The 22,737-nt window shown below is 42.5% G+C and overlaps 2 protein-coding genes across 4 annotated transcripts; both read right to left on the reverse strand.

The window, feature by feature from the left end:
* Positions 1 to 3: 3 nt before the first annotated feature.
* Positions 4 to 15,491, reverse strand: LOC119021089 (uncharacterized protein KIAA1671-like). Of its 3 annotated transcripts, none has more exons than XM_037101077.1 (8): positions 14,630 to 15,491; positions 6,335 to 6,447; positions 3,614 to 3,710; positions 3,267 to 3,411; positions 3,015 to 3,151; positions 2,719 to 2,918; positions 2,520 to 2,605; positions 4 to 1,320 (listed from the first exon to the last, which is right to left on the reverse strand). In XM_037101077.1, exons 1-7 carry the CDS (start codon positions 15,461 to 15,463, stop codon positions 2,530 to 2,532), a joined length of 1,602 nt encoding a protein of 533 aa, XP_036956972.1. In that variant the 5' UTR covers positions 15,464 to 15,491; the 3' UTR covers positions 4 to 1,320; positions 2,520 to 2,529. The 3 variants fall into 3 exon arrangements, with proteins under 3 accessions (XP_036956972.1, XP_036956971.1, XP_036956973.1); XM_037101076.1 differs by having other exon boundaries at positions 3,015 to 3,154; positions 14,630 to 15,487; XM_037101078.1 differs by lacking the exon at positions 14,630 to 15,491 and adding an exon at positions 9,919 to 11,239 and having other exon boundaries at positions 3,015 to 3,154.
* Positions 15,484 to 22,514, reverse strand: LOC119020674 (trichohyalin-like). Its single transcript, XM_037100171.1, has 4 exons — positions 22,264 to 22,514; positions 18,467 to 19,579; positions 15,915 to 17,300; positions 15,484 to 15,496 (listed from the first exon to the last, which is right to left on the reverse strand). The coding sequence occupies exons 2-4, from the start codon at positions 19,567 to 19,569 to the stop codon at positions 15,484 to 15,486; spliced, it is 2,502 nt and encodes an 833-aa protein (XP_036956066.1). The 5' UTR covers positions 19,570 to 19,579; positions 22,264 to 22,514.
* Positions 22,515 to 22,737: the final 223 nt, after the last annotated feature.

The raw sequence follows: 22,737 nt of genomic DNA on the forward strand, positions 1-22,737 counted from the left end.
CAATTAGAGTTCATAGAAAAGCTTTTAATAAATTTCCCTCAATTTCCTCTTATCATACAGTAGGTTGATCATACATGATTACAGCATTGAAGACAATGAAAAAGGCACAGAAGAGAATCTAGAGCAGATGAATGGTTATTATTATCATTATTACTGGGTTCCATTTTTTTTCTCTTGAAATTGATTGTTACAGCATGCCCAAAAGTTCACCCCAGTTCACTATTGGCCAGTTTTATTCAATTTAGGATGTGCATCATTAAGTTTCATGGAAGGTGACTTTAAAGCAACAGTATGCAGATACTGCCATTATGTGCACTTTGGCACCCCCCACAGTTTCTGAGTGCAACGCCACTGTTGTAAATACCAGCAATCTCTCAAACAATTTGTTAAACGTAATGCGGGTGCTGCCTATAAGTGTAATGAGTGTTTTTACTCATTATGGCATGACAAATGTATGTGTTGAAAACTTGTATGTTGACGTAAACGTGTACTTAACGCTGTAATCCTACACTCTCACTAAAATTACATAGTGCAGAAACAGATGGGGGGGGGTCGCTGAGACAGAGACAATATTCACCCTGTTACAGGGCACTGCACCGTCAACATGATTTTGAAGTTGTTAATTTGAGGGGAAAAAGTTACATAATGTTGCTTTAAAGAGATGTCAGACATTCACTGTGTAACAAAAAGAAAAAATCCCCTGACCATGTTAATACAGTTGGGTAGTCAATGATCCTATTACTTGGACGAACTGTATAGACGGTAATTTGTTATAAATCGTCTTAAAGTGCTTAAAGGTGTACTTGAGACAGTCTGTGATTAGAAAGAAAATATAAAAAGGCATTTTGTACATTTCACCTGAATACAAACAAGGTGCGATCAATTATATATAGTCAATATTTTCTGTACATACCTGTGTGTTTGTGTGTGTGGGTACCCTGCTGAAGGCCTAGTGTCATCAGTCCCTCTCAGTATATGACAGGCACATTCAAACAATAAGACAGTTGATGGCTTTGCTTTAAATTACACAAGGGTGTCTCCCCTCCATTCAGCCTCCGTACAACTAAAGATAAAACATGTACTTGGCATCAAAACATCACAGTCTTGGCACTCAGCCTTGGCAACACATTTCATTTACAAGATACAAAAGTTCTTGATGGCCTCTGCGTGCAGGAAAAGTCTCATTTCCCCTCCTGCGTACCTCATTAGAGGTCCAAAATAAGGCACTCAGAGTTCAAAATGGAGCAATCATGGCAATGTGTTTGTCAGCAGCAGCTGAGATGGGTTGATTCTTGCTGAACACCATCAGTGCTGTGTCTCCTAAAAGGAAAAAAAGAAAAGTTTCATTGACTTTATGTAATACATTCAACATTTATCACATCATGTGTTTGATAGTTTTCACTGCGAGTACTCTACACTCACACAAGAGCATTTCTTTTTAGCATGGGCAGCCCAAGTGGCACTCAACTCCACAACCCTGTTATATTGACATGTCTATGACACTTAGTAGTGCGTAAAGGTTATACCAAAATAAAGCTACAAGCTGAAAGAGTTGGAAGCCAAGTCACCTTCATTCATGTGCAATGAAGATGTTTTTACTTTCTGCACAGTTTTGATCCTGATAAGAGACATTTTTGAGGCGTTTTGGCCAACTTCCTGTTTCTGTCTCTTCTATCAGTCAGCATTCAGTAACATGAGTCTTCCTGATAGCCCTGTGAGATAGTTAAGCTTTTCCAAAACCTATTCAGCTGCACTGCATATAAGTCACAGGAAAATGAGCCTTTTAATGCCATCACTCCTGCAGCAATTGAAGGTGTAAGGCAAATGTCACAAGCAATGCACAGGCTATGATAGCTCTTCTCTGTAGCGCTGTGCTTAAAAGATTCTTTTGGAAAATAATAAATATTTCATGTATATTTTATGCATATTTTTCATATAAACAAGCAAAATGAAAAAGCAAAACTTTGCGTCTTTATTTTTAACTTAATATTTAATGAATAAAAGAGAAAAAGGAAAACGACGGTTGTTGATCCAAGAAACAGTTCCTTACAGTGAGTGGAAACAAATAACTGAGGAAGAAAATCTATGATAACAACAGACGTTTCACCCCTATTCATAAATATAAACCTATCATAAAGAAACATGAGAACTCTCTTTTTTCAAATCAAGTTTAGTGAAAATTCATAATTGATGAATTAGAGTGTTTTTATTTCTGTGACATGCACATGAAGTGCCAAGACACCAAAAGTACAGTTGCAGCAGCATACATTTCATCTTATTCAGTCTTAAACAAGATATTCCGCCTTCTCTGGCAGTTTTTCCTCATACAGTACATCAGCAGACAATTACTCTTTACACATAAAAAAAACATTTTCTGAATATCACTAAGTAACCTGTTCTGAAAACTGAATGACAAGCACTTCAAACAGAACAAGGATTTCAACTCACTGGCTCATTATGGAGATTATTTTATTTATCACCTTATTTATTTTAATTACCACCTCATCCATGTCACTCACCTGTCTTCAGCTAAGCCTCATTGTCATATTGACTCAGACGCTTCTTAGACTTCAGTTCTTTCAGCCAAGCGGGAGATGAGACGGCACTGGACACAGATTCACAGATCAGAGGAGTGTCATATTTTAAATGCAGTATTTGTCTCATCATTACTATAGTTCTCATATTCTTTTGAAGGGAGCTGTTATGCATTTTTCTTACCCTCCATCCTTGCCACCTATGGGTGGCAGCACAAGTGCAGCTCCAGCAAGATGAGCGGGAACACGGGGAGAGCGGGACAACTGTGAGGGAGACGGTGCTACTTCCTCATTTTGACTTTCCTTCTCCTCTTTTTGCTTGCCTTCCTCTGGTTCCTCTCCTCCTCTGGTCCCTCCTCCACCTGTTCTCCTTTTTATCTGAGCCTGAGGAAGCAAGTTAAGTACATTTTATTTTTTTTGAATACCACCCATTTCTTTCACGTAATAAATTATAGAAACTAGAACTCTGAGAGCACTTACAATTAAGGCTGAAGGGTTCATACCAGGAAAAATGGGTACTCTCTGGGAGGTGGGAGGAGGAGGAGAACAGACTACCTTCTGTTTCGGCTGGTCCTCCTCAGAGTCTGACTCCTTTTGCTTGGATAACGCCTCCTTTTCTTCTTTAAACAAACAGTTAAACATGATCAGTAACCAGAACATGCAGCAGATCAAAATTTACAGACAGTCTTTGATGGAGACGTGTAGATTAAAAAACATAGATGCAGTCCTAACCTGTAGTGTCACATGATCTCCAATCTGGGCTTTTCTTCTGAGACGAACCTGAACGGAGTGAGCGTGATGGACGTGATCGACTTCGCCTCTTACCAAGATCGGCCTTCGATCTCTGTGCGCTGGTATCGAGGAGAGGAGCAGAGCTCTGTAGACAGAAACACACACTTGAGATAGAAGATCATCACCTTACACGTGGATTTACATGTGCAGAGGAGCATATTTTACCAGGAAGCTATGACAAATACAACCAAACTACATTAAATGTAGTAATGATTGTGGTCAATGATACAGAAGTGACATGTCACGATTCACAATAGTGGGAGGATTAGAAAGAAAGAATGGCTTACCTCAGGGAATGGAGCTGGTTCAGCTTCTCTGGGGGAATCAGTGGTATCACCATCTTCAGTGGAGACTTCAGTATCTTGGTCAGGGAAGGGCTCTGGACTGAAGCGAGAGACAGAAATTTAAAATCATCTGTAAACACTTACTGAAATGAAAATGAAAAACTTGTGTTTAGATGTTTTTTTAAATTTCTTTTTCTAATCCAATCTCACAAAGATCCACTCTGGGTACTGCATTGTGCTTTACTATCCACAAGGGGGCACAGGAAGCTTCAAAGTACTTGATATCACAGTTTATTGTGGAGCTACGCCTTGTTTGTACAGTCAGATTGTATTTGTTTAAAACACACAAATTCCAAGTTGCATGTGTCGTTTGGTTGGATCTAAAATTTTGTCTTTGCAAAGTCCAATTCAAACTCGCAAAAAAACAGAAAAACAGCAAGCAACAACACCAGGTTATCATTAGTGACACTACTTGCTCCACTGACACACAATAAGATAAGACACCAAAACTAAACCAGGCCCTCCAATCTGCACCTTCAGGCTACTTACTCTAAGACTGTATGTTAAATAGCTATAGGGCTTCAATTTGCAGATGCGCTCAGTTTGAATCAAATCACCTCAATGTGAAATGAAGCCGCACCTTTAAACCTGTTCGGTCCTGTAGGTCTCCATCAGTGTAGGTGGAGGAAATAACACCAACGGCAGTTGGCAGTAAGTCTGCTCATTCATCATTCATGTATTCTGGTTGGTTGTTTTGCTCATACATGTTCTAATGTCGCGTCCTAGGACAGGAGTGCCTATTTGTAAACTCGGGGCAAATCCATCTACCCTGACTCCATGATGGAGCAGCTGTCTGACATCACACAGTGGTAGCAGCCCCCATGGGGAGGGTGCAGGATGTGTGTGCACTCAAAGGTCTTTACATTAGGCTGGTGAGTGGAGCATTAAGGTATGTGTTCAGGTATAAAAGTGAGTTAAAATAAAATGTAAAAATGTATTTTACCTCAGGTATTGCTTTCCCTCATATGTTCTATTTATATGTGCAAGGAGGCTGCACTGCTAAGGGCTCAGTTATGTGTATACTTGTCAAAGAAAAATCGATCTGTCACAGTTCAGCAATGTTATTTACTTCTGCTGTCATGCACCTGGGACACTCGGAAGCTGGGAATTTCAACTGGGAAATTCCGACCTCTGACTTTGACTGGAATGCAGCATAAGCCAGCTGTCATTTCAGGCCCCAACAATCCAACCTCACCTACTCGTCCTCTCCACTTATCATTGAAATCCAAGACAATTTTGAAATCAGGTTGCATCACGCACATATGGAGAATCTTTACATATGTGCTTCTGTCAAATCTCAAAATGCATATACCGCAAGATTAGGAAATATTGGTACATCCAACACTAGAGGATATCAACTTTGTTGTGCCAGAGCAAGCACTGCATCACCGCATGTGATCTCAGTGGGAGACTAAAGTAAACAAATGGAGACTGGCGCGAAAACCTGTTGTAATGTAATGAAAACAAAAGCAGAGAGCTACACAGTCTGGATGACAAAATGTTTGAGAAGATGCGCTCAACATGAATTGTCATTTCTTCAGCGAGAACTAGAGATGAGATTTTAACTGTAGATTTTAACATTTGTCAACATTAGTATGCTAGCATTAGCCCGATGGGCTAGAATGTATATTGTTGTTTGGCAACTCCATTAGCTGCCCAGGGATGTCCCTCTAGTTGGCTTTTCTGGTCCCACTCAGAAAGTAATGATGCAATCATTCACATTTCCAGATAATCTAGGCCAAGATCTGACCAGATTTCTCCTCTGGTTGTTTGGACAGGCAAATAGGGATTAAATCAGACTAAAGTTCCCAAAGTCTGACAATGGCTTTAGCTTTCCAGTGCTCTGATTATTGCCTTATGATTATTATAATTGATTTTTTTGCTCATCTAGTTTTTAACCCTGCTTATTAAGGATTCTGCCCAGCCTTGCCCCTTAGTTCTTGACTGTTCGATGTTTGTTTCCTCAGATTTTTTTACATCCAGCGTTGCCATATTAGTTGTTTTTTGTCCTCATTTATTGCATATATGAGTTATGTGAACAAATCCAGTCACTCAGCATAACTCTGATAAGACATTGTTTTATATATTCTGCAGAGAGGAAACATAAGTAACCATCATTAACAACCACCCACTACTTACAAACACACACGAGCTGTGGAGTTTTTGCAAATCCGTATTTTCATTCTGACGGAAACCTCTATACTTACATCACAACAAAATTCGCTTTACTTTCTTCTTCTCACTTACTCTTGCTCATTCTCTCCAACTTTATGTGTATGTGTGTGTGTATGTGTGTGGACTTCAGGCTACTGTCAAGGCCTGTAACTATATTTTTGTTACCTGAGCTGTCCCTTTGTTTTTCTTCTTTTTCAAGGTGGAGAGCAGAAGTGGAAAATAGGTTTATAGTTGCAATGAATGGCGTAGCCTTCTAACACTTGTTAGTTGTTGTTTAATTATTATGTCATATCGAAAAGTTGTGATGAACCACAGTACTGTTGCTCCTGTTAATAGATTCATGTGTATTGTTTATTATAAATAGTATTTAATCAGTTTCATTTTGACAAATTTTAGTTATCATCTGGCAGGAAAGCATCAGACCAATCTGGCAACTCTGCTCTTGGCTCCTTTTGTCTTTGAACTGTGACAGTGAAACCTTTTTCCTACCTGTCAGTTTCAGGTGTCTCTTCATCGGCCTCATTCTGGTGGTCTGGCTCAGTGTCTATCAAAGCATCAGTGTCTTTGTCTTCACCGTTTGTGGAGTAGCTGTTAACCGGGGCCTGAGGGACAGAAGGACAGATAATGCATTCAATGGGGAATTGAACAAGAAAACATAAAGAAAACATTTGAATATGTGGATCACAACTTGCTGAAATCAACCCAGATTTCACGTTGAGCATTTGCAGATATCCACCGATCCCACTCTACTTATCCCTCTGTTTGCGTAACTGTTTTATCACCAGAAATTAATATAATATGAATGTTCTTTTGATCTCTAAATCTGCACATTAGAACTTCACATTGTGGCTCTGCTGCAGTGAGAAAATGGACTGTGTGCTGAGCCAGGATCACTAACTACAGAGGAAGAGAGGATTGAGGACCAGCCAAGCATGCATCTTTTAATGAGCCGGTCACAGAGGCTGGGCTGTCCTCAATAAACACCATGAGCATGTGTATGCACGCACACACGCGGGCTTATACCCCTATATGCCTAGACACTGACACACCAAACACGCTCATGCTGTCACGCCCACATGCTGGAATGCATGGTTGCACACATGCACACACACAGGTTGCACACAAAAGCAGGGCACTTCCTCACAAACATTCCTTTAAGCTCACTTGTCTCGGGGCACATCCCAATGTTGCGTTTGCTGATATTGTCACCTGGATACAAAACAACTCTCGAGTAAACACCCCTGGCGTCCGTATCATTCCACACACATTTCATCTCGCAAATCCATTTATTACTCAGGACTCAGCTTCATTTGCACAATGCCTGTTATCTGGCCACATCACAGCAGGAATGAATAGGCTTCTAGTGATTTTCCTACAACCACAGACTGTTCAGCTGCAGAGAAAAACAGAGTCTGTTGTAGCTGAGTCACAGTCAACAGGTTCCAAATTCCTCAAAAAAGCTTCAAGTGATTTAAGACAGTAAATTCATTTTCTAATAATTGTCCTTTTTGGCAGGAGTACTGTAAGAAAATGTTCAAGTGTATCTCAGTGTCATTTTCAGATTTTTAAATAAAATGGGCAATCCACTTTTCTTGTTCATCTATTTTTCAGACATGCAAAAGATGACTATACCAACTTAATTTCAAGACTGCTGGAATGAAATGAAAATTAATTCATTATCTACTCACCCCACGCAGCTGCTCTCCTAGACAACTGAAGCAGATGGGGTAAACGTGACCTTTGATTTCACTGGCTCCAGAAATGTTTTGTGGACTACGAAAAATTAACCCAACTTTCCATCAGCATGAGGTGATTAGTTTTTAGACAAACTTTTAAAGCAGTAAAAATCTATTTTTGACCACCTGGATAAAGCAGAGGACAACACTGACATCTTATCAGCATATTAAGTGAATGTTGCAAACAGCTGCTATATTGCACATCTTGCAGTCGATAGAGAGCAACATTAGCATTCATTCAGAGTTCTGTTGGATGGCTGACAAATTTAACTTCATCATTCAGCTGTGTTCTTGCTGCCACTTACTTATTTGGCTTTTCGGCAACTAAATGCACCACTATGTTCACCAGCTAATGGTATCTGTGTGGCAAGTGAAACTGGTGCAGAGCTCTTTTGCAAAAAAGATCAATCTGCTGTGGCAGGAAACAAAGTTGATGAGTGTGAGACTGAAGCAAAACAGTAAAGTTGAGTGTCTCACAACCAAAACAAAGAGCAGAAAGATGCTAAAATGTCTTACAAAGATGAGGAGAGCTGACAACTGTCTGTGAGTTTGTTACTTTGGGTCCTACATCTTACATTATACGTATTCATCTGAGCCATTTTTCTAGAGGTGGGAGATCTGGCCAACAACTAATATCAGAATCTATTTAATGGCAATCATCATTCATGATCTGCTATCGTTTTTTGTTTTTTTTTTTCATTTTGAGAATGCCCTATAGACAATATTTAGACTTGAAATATCCTATGAACCTTTCCATGTGTACCATTATAACACAAAATGGCCTTACAGCTGTTTTTATCACGTGAAGCATTCGTTCACTAATCACAGCCATGAAGTTGGCTACATCACTCGATTGGTATGTTCATGCAACACAGATCTGCTAGTCCACAATCCCTACGATTCCTGAAAAACTGATTGCGGATGCCTTCAAATCCACAATCTCAAATCATCAAATCATCATCAACGTCACCTGTCCTAAAATGTTAAATGTAAAAATGTATGTTAGTGCAGCTTTAATCTACATGTGCACAGAGAGATTCAGAGTAACAAACATAGAAACTCTCTCGAGGCATACTATTAGATTCCTTCCTAATAACTAAACATTTAGGAATGCTGTACAACTAGAAATTCATCAATAACCTCTATGAGTCAAGACATAAGATCCAGATATTATTAGATACTGAAACCTACACATGAAAACTGCAATAAACCTGTGTGTGTGTGTGTGTGTGTGTGTGTGTGTGTGTGTGTGTGTGTGTGTGTGTGTGTGTGTGTGTGAACGTACCAGAACAGTATGCTCGGGAGGTTGGAGGGTGTGCAAGTCAAAACAGAGTCTGCTTTATTATAGTTTACCTGCATCACATTTTTGGCACGGCCGATGGAATGTGTAAGAGAGCTTGTTTACCGTGTGGTGGAGGGGATAACATCCTAAAGATGCTACGGGAACAAATAACTCAGACTGTAATCTAGAATAATGGATGAAGACTGTCAACAAAGCATAACCTCTAATAAAGGGAAGTGATGGATCATCAAATTATATGTGGAAACAGCAAACAGGGCCTGTGTGTCTTGTGTGCACACACACCAATGTCTACACAGACACACACACACACACACACTCTCACACTCACATGCAGGCAGGAGCCACAGTAAACACCTCAAAACTACAGAGACAGACTGCAGTGTGCATATGTCTCAACAATGTAATGCAATGTGGTTTATCTTCAAAGCAGGTAATGATAAGATACACAGCAAATAAACAAAATCTGCAATATGTATCTGCTATCGTGCTGTTTGCGGGAGTATACTTCCTGTAGAACAAAAGGCAGACACAGATACAGAAGACAGGGACATAAGCCACCATAATTGGGTAAACTCTGTCTTACTGTGTCACACTTTGTTGTAGCCCTCTGCTTTATCTCTGACACACACCACTGACACGGAGGGAAAGGGCATGAGTGTGCACTGATAAAACACTACATTTGGACAACTTTATCAGATAACTGTGTCCTTCCTGAAACAGACTGCCGATGCTGGCTGCACTCCCTTTCTTCACATTTGCATGTTATCTACATGGGTGTGGAAATGTTGGACTAGGAAATGAGTTACTTGGGATACATGGAGCTTTGTTGCAAACTGTAAAGAGCAGCTAAACCCTGAGGTAGCTCTAAAAGCTGCTATATTCATTTATAATTGAACCAATGAGCTGGCCTAACCTTTTAAAGGCCCTGCATGTGAAATATGAAAGTCATTAAAAACTCTATTCAGGAGAGGTGACCTGGATGTCATAAGCTCAGAGCATTCATTAGCATCTTCTGGGTTACAATCAGCTCTTACAGAGCAGCTTTGACTTGCTCTCCTCTGCACAGTATGCCGACTCCTGTTGGAGAAGCGACGCAGGGACCTCCTGCTACGTCTGGCGAAGCTCCGCAACGGTGACATGGCTCTCTGGAACCTTCCTCCTCCATCTCCATCTCCAACTTCTTCCTCTTCCTCTTCTTCCTCCTCCTGCTTCTCTTCCGCTGCGCCCCACATCATCTCCAGAGCCCCTTGCAAGGAGCGCCGCACGCTGCCCACCCAGCCCGACACCTGCAGCTGGGCAGCTGACAGCTTTCCTCCAAAGTATTGCATGGTTGAGAAGTTCACACAGCTGGTCCCTTAAGAGAAGCTGAGGTTCAGCTTTGTTAGAGATGAAGGGATTTCGTGGGCGAGCCAAAGAGCTGTGTCTGTGACCTTGCTTTCAGGAGGCAGAAAGCATACAAAGTGTCTTCCGTAAAAAGGTTTCTGACGTCATACAAAACCAGATATAGTCCATCGTTCATTTGAGCAGGATCCATTCTCTCTCTCCATATTTTTATGGTTCAGGTCACACAAGCTTCCTGGAACAGCTTATTATTTGCTTTCAGTAAAGAAGTAAATAGTCTGACCAGCCATGTGTTTGCACTGTGACAACACTGTTCCACTGCAGCACTCACTATGATGGATGTGACATCCGACACGGCAGCGTCCCAAAGAAAGACTTTCCCCTTATCACTTCATCATCCATTTAAAAGACACTGACAAAAAACAGAATGTTCAAAAAAGAGGAAAAAATAACAAAGAAGCTTTTTGTCCTGCACACAACAATTCTAACGATTACCTCTTCTCATGCGCACCCTCTGTCTTTCTTTTGCTGAGACTTGTTCTGCAGCAGTCAAGCCTCCTATTTGCTTGTGCACCTACGTCCCCGCTCGCATCGCCACTCCATTTTCCATTCAGGGAAGAAAAAAAAAAAAGGAAAAGTGGCGTGGGAAATATGTGCCACAAACATCCAAAGCCAGGTACAGGGAGGTAGATCACTCCTTTATCTCCTCCAGACCTGAGTGATTTCAGTCAAACGTCAAAACAAAGCAGAGGTCTGTGCTCGGATGTGGAAAATCCCCGCGGGAAGGAAGGTGCGGCAGGTTGGGCCAAGGTGCTTTCTGTACCTCCCTCCGCTGCTCTCTTCCCGTAGGTAAATGCAGGTGACTGAATGAAGCAGGTCTTTGTGAGAGAAGCAGAGCAGAAAACAGGAAGAGTTTGGGGGAAAGTTGAGGGAAAGTTTGAGCAACAGGGAGCACTGGATGACTGAAAGAATGGACAACTTTCTAATCTGTTCTGTAGCCCATCCTTCTTTTGTGTGTATGTGTGCCACAAAGTGTGTTTGTGTGTGTAGGGGGGTGATGGGCTCTCTCAAAACGGGGTGGAGAGACTGAGTAGAGAGACAGAGACGGATAGAGGGGCACCATGTATGGTCATTCTGACACGCTGCCCTGCTGACCAGATCCAAAAGTGGACATGCTGACCACATAGCACCTAAGATCCACCCGTCCATCTGACTGTCTGTCTTTGAGTCATCAGCCTGAATGAGGGTAGCACGGTTGGCTGCACAGCTTGTGTTTGCCCAGTAAACATTTTCCTCATTCTGCTCTGTTAGAAATAAAAGCTTTTATTCTGACACACAATCGTGTGTTTGCTGTTCAGGTTTTCTTGCAGCACAGACAGGGTGCATGCTATTTATCAAACTATACGTTTTGGTGTTTTTTTTGGAGATATTAACAGTGCAAGGTGCCCTACATGAGATAAACTTGTTGGTTCCGGTGATGCAGAATAAGGAAGTGTAGTTTTTTTTAAGAGCAACAGCGCCTCTCAGTGGTGAAAACAGAGCTGTACTCACATGATCCTGGCTAGCAGGGCTTCAATATCCGAGGCCTTACAGCAGCAACGTACACAGCTACCGTACAGAGGTTCAATGGTTTTGTTGTTGGGTTGGCTTGTTTGCAGAAACATGCAGACGGCAAACAGAGACACAGTGTCCAAAGACTCACACAGAGATTCATAGATTTCAGGGCTCCAGAGTTCAGTGTTTTTAAGTCTGCAGAAATGTTGCATGTTCAAACAGGTGCTGACCCGATGTGTCTCGACTGGCACTGTGCTGTCAGCTGTTCATCAATTACTCACTCTCTGCTTAGAACTGTTTGTTTTTGCTGCCTTGTCTCTTTTCAAAATAAAATGCGAGGACATTTCCCAGTCCTTCTCAGTTCTTATTTAAACTACATGCAGTTTAAATTGTGTAGGCTTTTTTTAAAAAAGTATTGCTTGGCTGTAATCTTCATTGTATGTTAACTACAATATGACAAGGCTAACACTGCTAAGGTGACTTTCCCAGTAGTATTAGCTGACTATTCCACTCCCAGCTGATTAGGACTAGTTCTTGCAGGGAGGACTGATGACGTTTATCTGTGGGTCCACCCAGGAGTTTGTTCTCACACGGTTTGTTGACTGCAGCTGTACTACACCTTAAATGGGCCTTTGAATGTGAATCAACTGAAGCAAAAAATAAACTTTGTGTTAGAAGCGGCGCTAAAAAGTTAACACGTCCAGCTTCTTGTGTGAAATGCAGACTCACATCTTTACAGACTCTACTGAAGAATATTTTCTCCACTAATGAAAGAAGCCTTGAGCTCCTGGCCATTTCTTAACAACTAAGTTTTAATGTTCATAAATCGGCTAAAGACTTTGACCAAATGAAAAAATACAATAAAATTAGAAACAGACACTATGGAAATGGTTTAAGTTAAAAAAAAAAAAATAAATAATATATATACATACATATTTATACATATATATACATATATATATATATATATATATATATATATATATATATATATATATATATATATATATAACATTATGAAGGCGATCTAAACAAACAGGCCTAATCTGATGATTTAAAGGAATAGTTTGAGATTTTGAGGATTATACTTATTCTCTGTGAAGCTGCTGGTGGCAAACAGCCAGATTGGAACTTTCTAAATTAGATATGATACACTAATGAGCAAGCATTAGAGGTAGGCTGATTTTTTTGTAACCTCTTCTACTATAATCATGCTAGCTGTTCCATCCTTTCTGGCATTATGCTAAGCTAAGCACTTTCCTCGTCTAACCCTCACTATACCGGAAAGCACCTGACAAAACAATGTACATCATCACACATTGATGCAGACATCAGATACAAATCCAAGTATTACACTTGACTTAACGACAGACTGGAATCAAACATTTGACCAAAACCCCTTACAAATCATCAGCATATTCAATCTGTGGGAGCTTGGTCTCAAATCTGAACTGCTCTATTACAAACAGGATTTAAACGCAACATGTGGTGTATTGAAGGCTGCTTTCATTAGTTCAGTGAATTGTGGCCACGGCAGCTAACTATCCGAGTGGTAAGCTGTAGCAATGGCAGAGGCTCAACTTATTCCAGTACCGCACCAAAAAATAAATCTAAAACACAGACAGGGTGGAACCCTCACAGAGGTGCCAATTGCTGCAAAACCACAGAGCACACAAAGACTCACCCATAGCCTCTGCAGATAATCCATCCAAGATGCCCATGAAAAATAGTCCACCAATTCCTCATATGTCCATGCCATGTTGTAATCTTTTAAATTGTCTTTGATTTAATAAATGTTTTCTTTTTGCACAAATTAGAACAAAGGGAAAGTGAAACAGACAGCCGTGGGACGGCTGCATAGGAAGTCATAACCTCACTTCCTGTTAGATTTCTTACTGTCCTAACCACATATTTGTTCAGACACCACCACACAGAGTTAACACCATTTGATGTACTGTTAACGTTCAGAAAATGAATTAGGACCTGTGAGTAAATTGAGTAAATTGACTGATAGTACTGGACTACACATGCAGTCGAAACATTTGTGCAACATGGACAAGAAACTCAGTCGTAGCTTTTTCTCATCCCTGACATATCTTCTTCAGGGGCGTTAATTTGAGAGCACACATTCACAGCTCTGTCTTTTTATCGTCACACCTCCTAAGTCAACACTTTCTCTAACACTTCTGCTCATGTTTTGTTTTATTCTAAGAAATAAACTTGCCCTGTGAGAAGAGGCAGAAACAACTGGCGCTACATGGCTAGTCGATGTAGATTTTCGGGCAATGCTTGTTTCATTGTTCAGTGTTACACCTACACATGCACACACACACACACACACACACACACACACACACACACACGCGCGGACACACAAGTTCGTAATCCGTGACTGAATCAGGCTGAAGCAAGTATAACAAGATTTTTTTCCTCGTGCTACAGGAGAGACAATGTGTTGGTGCAGGTGAGGTGTGTGTGGCTGATATGATTCAATGGAGAAAAAAACACATTTACATGTACACTCCTGTCTCTGTTCTAAACCTCGCCCTAATTCAACAATTAACCCTTTCATATAAATGTGCTGGTGCTGCACTATAGGTGCAACCAAAAAAACTTTGCTGGTTCCAGCTTCTTACATGTAAGGATTTGCTGCATTTCTTTGTAATTTATGATGAATAAATGAAGAGTTTGGGGTTTTGGGCAGTTGGTTGGAAAAAAGCAGCAATTTAAAGACGTCACTTTGGGCATTTTATAGAGTAAATGACTAATCGCTTGGTTATGAACTTAATCATTGGTTGCCGCCCTAGTGTCCGAAACAAAAAAACCCTCAACAAATCAAGATGCATTTACCTCCTTGTCATCTTCTCTGACTTCATCTCTCTGTGTCTCCTCCTCTGTCTCCCTCTCCTCTTCATCCACCTCCATGGAGATGAGCTGCTCCTCCTCTGGCCTCTGCTCCTCCTCCTCTTCCTCCAGACTTTCCTTGGCGACAAAAGGCTCTGGGCTGGCAGGTCTTTCCACCAGCTCTGGCACTTTACTTTCTAGATGGCTCACATCCAGGGGCACCAGCGGTTCTACTTGCTCTTCCTCCACGGGGTCAGCAGCCCGACTGTGGACGACAGCGTTGGTGTCTGCTTTCGCCTTTGAGCCCCATCTCCTTGGCTTGACCGAAAAATCATCAAAATCCACCTCGATCACAGGCTTTCTGACAGAGAAGTCATCGTAAGCAACTTCCATCTGACTCTGTGTGGGTTTGGAAGTGATTGCTGAGGGGGGAAGAGATGATTGTGGCACATCTTCTGAGTCAAATCTGATTACATTTGGCTCTGTCTTGCCCACCGCGCTCCCTCCTTCCCTGTTGGTCGTCCCATCCCTTCTTTCTTCCTCCATCCTCAGTTTTTCTTCCAGATCTTGCACTCGCTTTCTTTCCAGTTCCAGTTTTCTTTCTAGCTCCTGCACTCTCTCTGTCTCAATCTGTCTCCTCCTCTCCTCTTCCCTTCTTTCCGCCTTTGTCTGTCTCTCAATTTCCATTTGCCTCAATCTCTCTAACTCTTCTTCCTTTTCTTGCTGCTCTTTCAGCCTCCTCTGCCTCTCTCTCTCCTCCGCCTCCTCCCTCAATCTTTCTCGCTCCATCTGTCTCCTCCTTTCCTCTTCCCTCCTCTCCTCCTCTTTCTGTCTCTCCATTTCTATTTGCCGCCTTCTCTCTATCTCTTCTTCCTGTTCTTGCTGCTCTTTCAGCCTTTTCTGCCTCTCTCTTTCCTCCGCCTCCTCCCTCAATCTTTCTTGCTCCATCTGTCTCCTCCTCTCCTCTTCCTGTCTCTCCTCCTCTCTCTGTCTTTCCATTTCTCGCTGCCTCAGTTTCTCCAACTCTTCTTCCTTTTCTTGCTGCTCTTTCAGCTTCCTTTGCCTCTCTCTCTCGTCTGCCTCCTGCCTCAGTCTTTCTTGCTCCACCTGTCTCCTTCTCTCCTCTTCCCGTTTCTCCTCCTCTCTCTGTCTCTCCATCTCAATTTGCCGCCTTCTCTCCATCTCCTCTTCTTTTTCTTGCTGCTCTTTCAGCTTCTTTTGCCTCTCTCTCTCCTCCGCCTCCTCTCTCAATCTTTCTTGCTCCACCTGTCTCCTCCTCTCCTCTTCCCGTCTCTCCTCCTCTCTCTCTCTCTCAAGTTCTATTTGCCGCCTTCTCTCCATCTCCTCTTCTTTTTCTTGCTGCTCTTTCAGCTTCCTTTGCCTCTCTACCTCCTCCGCTTCCTGTCTTAATCTTTCTTTCTCTCTCTCCTGTCTAAGAATCTCCTCTTTCTGTCTCGCCCTCTCCCTATCCTCCTCTATCTTTCTCTGCCACCTCAACTCCAACTCTTTCTCTCTCTCCCTCTGTTCTTCTTCTCCTCCCAATCGCTCTGTCTTGTTAATCCATGCTTTTTCCCACTCCTCCTCTCTTTCTTTCTCTTTATTCATTTCCTCCTCTCTCAGTTTTCCCTCCAGTATGTGCTCATTGTGTTCATCAACCGTTCTCTTGTCCTCCTCTCTTGGCCTCTGTCTTTCTCTTTCCTCCCTCAGCCTCTCCTCTGTCCTCTTCTCCTCCTCCAATCTCTCACGCTCACTCTCCTCCTGCTTGTGTTTCAGGCTCTCCTCCTTCTGTTTTGCCCTCTCCCTTTCATCTTCTCTTTGTCTCTCCAAAATCAGTTCCATCTGTCTTTCCCTCTCCATCTCCTCTTCTCTCAGCCTTTGCCTTTCCCTCTCCTCTTCCCTTAGCCTTTCTCTCTCATACTCCTCCTTCCTCTGTCTCTCCATTTCCTCTCCCTTAAGCCTCTCTCTTTCCCTTTTCTCTTCTTCCCTCTTCCTTGCCTTTGCTTTCTCCCTTTCTTCGTCTTCTTCCATCTGTTTGCGCTCCTCTTCTAACTTCAGTCTCGCCTGTTCAATCTCCTCTGCTCTTCTTTTTCTTTCAAACTCCAGGTGTTTCTGTCGTTCTGCTTCTTGCTGTTGCGCCTCAATGTCCTTCTTCTGAAGAGCTTCTATTCTTTTGAAGACAGGCACTGAAACAGGGATGTCCTCCTCTGCTTCAGCCTCAGAAGCTTCTTTTTCCTCATCTTCGCTGGAATCAGACGGTGAGCCCAGGATCAATGGAGGACCACCGTCATCTCTCTCCACGACACCAAAGCGAACAGATCGGCGCTTGACGTTGTTCCTCTTTAGAGGAGCACTTTCACTTACAGCTGCGTCGCCTTCTTCCGTGGCAGTGTGGCTCTTAGATGGGCTGTGGCTGCGTAGCTGGACGTCACCCTCTGTTGATTTGTTCTGCATTTGCTCTCCTGATGTCCCTTTTGGACTTTCCGATGACTTATCTTCAACAACAGCATCTTTAGGTGTTTCCACAGGGGCCTCTGTGGGTTTTTCAGCAGGGGCAACCTTTGAAGGAAGATCTCCTGTCTGACTGGATGATGTCTCAGCTGCAGGAGATTCAACAGGTGGCGTTTTGGGCGTTTTCTCTGCTGCTGCTGCTGCTGTTGAAGGCGTTGCTGGCTCGAAGCTGTGAAGAGAAGAACGCGCAAGTTTGATAATCCTGCTTGTTTTTAAACAACCTGTCGACAGATCAACAGATCACACATTTGATCACACCATACAAACATGAGACTAGTACTAATCTTCTCATCTAGCTCTCAAAAAGTGAATTAGCTTATTACTGCTAAAAGAGCTGCCACTAGTCAATTAATCAGTCAGTCAACTTTGATGATGAACAAAGTCTTTACGATGGTAAACGAAGAGTATTTTCGATTTTGGAATGTTGGCTAGAAGCAACTTGAAGACATAATTTTGGCCTCCTGAAATTGTGACGCGTATTTATACACTTGTGGTTGTACCTGGAAATTCGGGTTATTTGGATTTGCTTGCAAGGTTTTGAGAAATGCATTTCTACTATTTAAATAATTACAAAAGAATGTCTTCGTCACCCTGGGAAATCTACAGCACACACTGTTGAATGTTTGCTTAGGGACTATTTCTTCTTTAGGGACCAGTTTCCTATTGAAATTGTTGATTGGGCAAACTCACTTCAAAAGTGAGGTTTTTTTGTTTGCATCACAACACAAACAAATTGTGGCCTGACTCGCACCCTTATGTAAAATGTGTTATTTGAGGACATAAATCTGGCCTCAATCTTGAAATCTCAAGCAATGTTATTCATTATCGCAAACCACAATGAAAACAGTAAATAAGGAGACACAAAGGAACAGAAGACAGTGCGGGTGACGCTCAAAAGATCCTGCCAGCAGTTCTTAAATTTGCATCCATCTGATTGTTTCACAGAAACTGGCAGTGGAAGACAGTGGAGAAATCTTCCTTGTTCAAAGGAAACTAAGACAAAGAGAGACACATAAAGCACCTATCCACTCTGCAGTGTGAATTCTCTACTTGACAAATGGAGTGCCAATTTTACCAAGGGAGTACTTCTTATTTTATTAAGCAGAAGAGTTGACATTAAAAGCATCTAGTGTGGATGTGAAAAGACTTCGGATCACAAGAGATGAATCTGAAATGAAAGTACAACTCTTGCCAATCACAGCAAGTCAATATGTGCCATTGACCTAGAAATAATATTGCTTGACTGTACTTGCAAGAGGACATCTTTTCTCCTTCTCTTCATGTCATTACCCATCACCAAACACAAACAGAATGAGTGAAAAAAGGCTCACTCACCTCTTAGGGCTCTTAGGTTCGGGTACAACCTGTGGCCTCTTCTCAGTCTTTGGACCCACAGAGTTAATTTCCGCGGCCCAGTTCTTGATTCTCGCCTTCACCCCTCCTGTGCCGTTTATCAGTTCAGGCTCCTCTTTCTTGGATGTGACCTCTGGCCTCGATGACGAGTCAAACAGACGACTGATTCTGCGTTTTATACTGCCTCCTCCGCCATAATCCTCTGGCAGTCCACCTTCATCACTTGTGCTGTTCGATGTTGCCTGGTTCTGCTCTGGAACTGAAGGCTCTGCCTTGTTTGCATCATCTTTGGTGTTCGTTTTAGAGATGGTAATATTTGGCTGGGGGGGGAGAGATAAACCACCTGACTCAAACTTCGAGGTCAGCTCAGCAGACAGGCGGTTCCTAGTGCTGTCCCGTCGATGCATTGGATTAGCTGTAGAGGAAACATCACTCCCTAGTTCTTCAGGCTTTCGGGTAACAGATGTCTGAGTTTCATCCTCTTTCTTTATTCCATCTTCCTGTTCTGAGTTAGGCACACTACCTGTGGATGCTTTGTGGTTTGTTGGGATGTCATTTTCTGTCTTGATCAGCTCAGACTCAGGTGTCTTTTTGGGTGAAGCAGGTTGTTGGGCTGGATCTGATGTTTCCACACTGAAAACAGGTTTTTCTGAGCTAGACTCAGGTTCTCCTGCACTAGACTCAAGTTTTTCCACACCAGACGCAGGTTCTCCTACACTAGACTCAGGTTTTCCTGCACTAGGATCAAGAATTTCTTCTCCATGTGGACTTGCTTTGCTTTCCTTGGTTATTTTTGGTTGATCTTTGGTGAGCGCACTGACAGAGCTGGGTTTGGAATCAGAGGTTGTGGGTTTCTGAGCAGGGGTGGGAAAAGTTGGTCTTGGGACGACCGGGGCATCAGACTTTCCACTCTGCTGTGCTGTAGTCTTGGAGGTAACAGTGACCGTCTTTGGAGCCCGGATGGAGCGAATGGTGGTGTTCTTCTGTGGAGAAAAGGGCTTCGGAGTGAGCCGAGGTTTGGTGGCCGGAGCTGGCTTGGGTTTTGTGATGCCACCAGTCTGGGAGGCCTCAACGGAGCTCTCCATAACTGTGTCACTGAAAGAAAAGGGGACGTATTCAGATGCAGCTTGTTAAGTCGTTTCTAAGAAGACCTGATAAGGCTCTAAAACAAGAGCAGCACTGAGAATATCTTGGGGGAATTTGGCTGCAAAAATGTATACAGTAATTAAAGTGCAACATCTTTTGTTTTGCATTGTTTTTTTCATCGTATTTCATGTGAAACACAAGGAGGGAGCAAGAATTATTGGGGGTGTGTGTGTATGTGTGAGAAAGAGGGAGAGAGAGGAGTGATGAAGACAGACTAGAGTGGAGAGCAAACGCAAGGCTGTCGTCATCATAACAACACTGGATGGGGAAAATTCAGCGCAGAGTCTGATCTACCTGTGTCTGCTCTCACTCAGCCCTTTGGTTACTTTGCGAAACTGACTATCGATTCATTTTTTGAAGGAAAAGATCAGTTCAGATAAAGAGTCAGACCTACTGTCTCTGACAGGAAAGGCTCACAACACAATTCACTTGTCTAAGATACTGCGAAGAAGGGAAAGCCATGTATTGTGTGTATAGCTCTTGACATGTGTCTTTTTCATTTAATATAAAACAGCACAGTTATTTCTGTAAATTATCTGTTTGTAACCACAGGATTTATAAGTAATGCAGTGAAAAGAAAAGTAAACAAAAGTACATATGGTGCATATTGATTTAAGAAGTGCTCCTAATTTCGGGGCTGGTTCTCCAGTTACAGTGGATAGTGGTTAGTTTGGAGCCCTGATCAGACTGGATTTCTGACTGTGCATTGCTTCTACGGGGCACAGAGGGAAAGATAAACACCAGAAACTATGAAAACACTTCCTGCTTGGATCACCTCCATTTTCCTACATAGTTTTCTTCCTAATCAATCTACTTTAAAAAAACAAACAAACAAAACATGTTGAAAATGTCAGTTTATCCCTCAAGACCGACCTGTCACTGGAATTGCTTTCATTGTCTTGCTATGAAGATGTCAGAAATTTGATTCAAAGTCAGTCCAAACAAACAGAGAGAAATCAAACACATGATCGGTCAATAAAACACGCACATACAACTATAGTTTCTGTACTGTTTCTCCCATTGAAGGAGAAACCATTTTTTTCATGGGCTACTACAACATGGACTACATTCTATTGTTTCAAAATAAGTCTCATATCCCTTTCAAGATTGTACCTACTAGAAATCTAAGTAGGTGGGTAAAACTTGGTAAAACTTCAGCTGTGGATCTTTGATAGCTTTATTATCACCTCAAAGTGCACGCAGCAATTTAACATCTATGCTCATAATGTGATTAGGTTACTAAAAGATAACATAGCATGAAGTGTGATACCACACTGTTATAACATCTTAGAACCGCTCTTGTGAAACACCACTAAAGTAGGGATCAATACGTGCAGATATGAAGACATGTTGTCAGAGACTGAGGCAGGCGGGATGAGTCATCACACACATCAGCAGTGAGGTCTGCTGGGAGTACACGATCCCACCAGATCTCCCTCTCAACCAAAACCTTTGAAACATAAACATGCTTCTTCTACGCCTGTGCTGTCACATGAGCACAGCCGGTGCTCACCAAAAAACCCACAGGCCAATTTTGTGATAGCTTGTGATAAAAGGCCACAGTAACATTTCCAAATTTGTCACACTAAATATCACAGGCCATTGTGTGCAGCATTGTTTCATCTGGTTTGACCTGTAAGACTTTTGCACAAACCGGTAACTCCACGCCTCGCAGTTTCTGTGTGTCAGCAAAACGCTCACTGTGTCACTCTCACACTATCAATCCACAGCTGGTTTCCCCATAAACACTTCTGGATCCACTTAGGTATCTGTGCCTGCGTTTTGTAATCACCCTCTTGCAGAATTTGCTCAGACGGCACAACACCTCTGGGGGTGTGCATGATATTGTGCAATGGGATCCAAAGCCGTGTGTGCACCACCCAGTGATGTTCAGTAAATGTGTCCTGTTTGTATCCCCCTTCTCAAATAGTTGAATTCCACAGAAACAAACACTGTCTGGCAGATAAAGCTGCAGCTGATTGATGGTGCCTGGTGCTTATTTAGGTCACATTAATAGACTGCAGGACCGAGTGGAAGTCATTCTGCAGAGGCAGCACTCAGCAAGAGGGATTTTTTTTGTTTGTGCTTCTTTATCTTTGTTTGCCTTTAGTGCCTGTTGCCCTACCAAGGACAACAACGCACGGTGCCTTTCGCTTGTCCACCGTATTATTCCTTTACTGCTCTGAGGGGGATGCTGTGATAAGCTAACCACGAAGTTTTTGGAGCCAATAACGGCGACGTAACGACATTAAACTGTGAAATGCATGTTATTTGTTTCAGTAGCTGTAAGTGTTTCGTTGGTGGGTTGTTAATAAGTCACTAATACACGCGTCAACGATGAACCCCCAGTCGTTGAACCAGCAGTGTGTCCTCTGCAGCTGGACAAAGGGAAGAAGTGAGACATACTGAACGCAACTATAATTGAAGCTAGAATGTCAGCGAACGTCTCACACAGTAAAGGATACAAGTACGCGGATACTCGATACGTCACGTAACGTTACCAGCAATATTAACGTTACAGAAACAGTTAATAAACACGGCGCACCTGCTCTCAACATCAGCTTCATTCACTTTCCCACCGTGGTATTCACGTTTCGCGAGCAGAATACAGTTTTTTTAACAAATATATTTACCTTTTGTTCTTCACGCAGTCATTCAGGTGGAGGAGGAGAGGAAGGAAGCGGGAAGAAGTTACAAAAGAAATTTTTTCCTCAGTTCTTCCGCGACCGTCTCGCCCACTGAGCTGTTGTCACAGGGCTTTTTTCCTCCCAAGTCATTCACAGCAGCGAGACGTCAGCCTGCTCTTACACCCAGCAGACACTCCCTCCGGCCGCCTCAGGTCGAGCAGCGGTGGCCCGGAGTCAAGTTACACACGGGAGACGGGGCGAGCATGCCGGAAGTGGCGTGATTTCACTTCAAAATTAAGGTGCAACAGTCACAGTGTCGAGCCTTGAGCTGATGTACCATCAATATTTCACTTTGAGCAGGTCGGGGGGTTGTATTCTGGCCATAGCTGCTGTGTTAGTGAACCGAGCCAAATGAAAAAGTGCACAAGCTGCATGTGACGGGGCACCAGCATGAATAATGCAATAATGCACCATGCATTT

The sequence above is a fragment of the Acanthopagrus latus genome, chromosome 6 (genome assembly GCF_904848185.1).
Source record: "Acanthopagrus latus isolate v.2019 chromosome 6, fAcaLat1.1, whole genome shotgun sequence".
NCBI classification, from domain to species: domain Eukaryota; kingdom Metazoa; phylum Chordata; class Actinopteri; order Spariformes; family Sparidae; genus Acanthopagrus; species Acanthopagrus latus.

What these genes read in the sequence shown, in the direction of transcription:
- LOC119021089 (XM_037101076.1), bottom strand. Translation starts at nt 15,463, where the DNA reads ATGGAGAGACAGAAAGAGGAGGAGAGGAGGGAAGAGGAAAGGAGGAGA. An exon ending in GAGATCATGTGACACTACAG is followed by an intron (nt 3,155 to 3,266) that starts GTTAGGACTGCA and finishes GTTTGTTTAAAG; the next exon opens with AAGAAAAGGAGGCGTTATCC. An exon ending in TGAACCCTTCAGCCTTAATT is followed by an intron (nt 2,919 to 3,014) that starts GTAAGTGCTCTC and finishes TTGCTTCCTCAG; the next exon opens with GCTCAGATAAAAAGGAGAAC.
- LOC119020674 (XM_037100171.1), bottom strand. Translation starts at nt 19,569, where the DNA reads ATGGAGAGCTCCGTTGAGGCCTCCCAGACTGGTGGCATCACAAAACCC. An exon ending in GAACCTAAGAGCCCTAAGAG is followed by an intron (nt 17,301 to 18,466) that starts GTGAGTGAGCCT and finishes TTCTCTTCACAG; the next exon opens with CTTCGAGCCAGCAACGCCTT.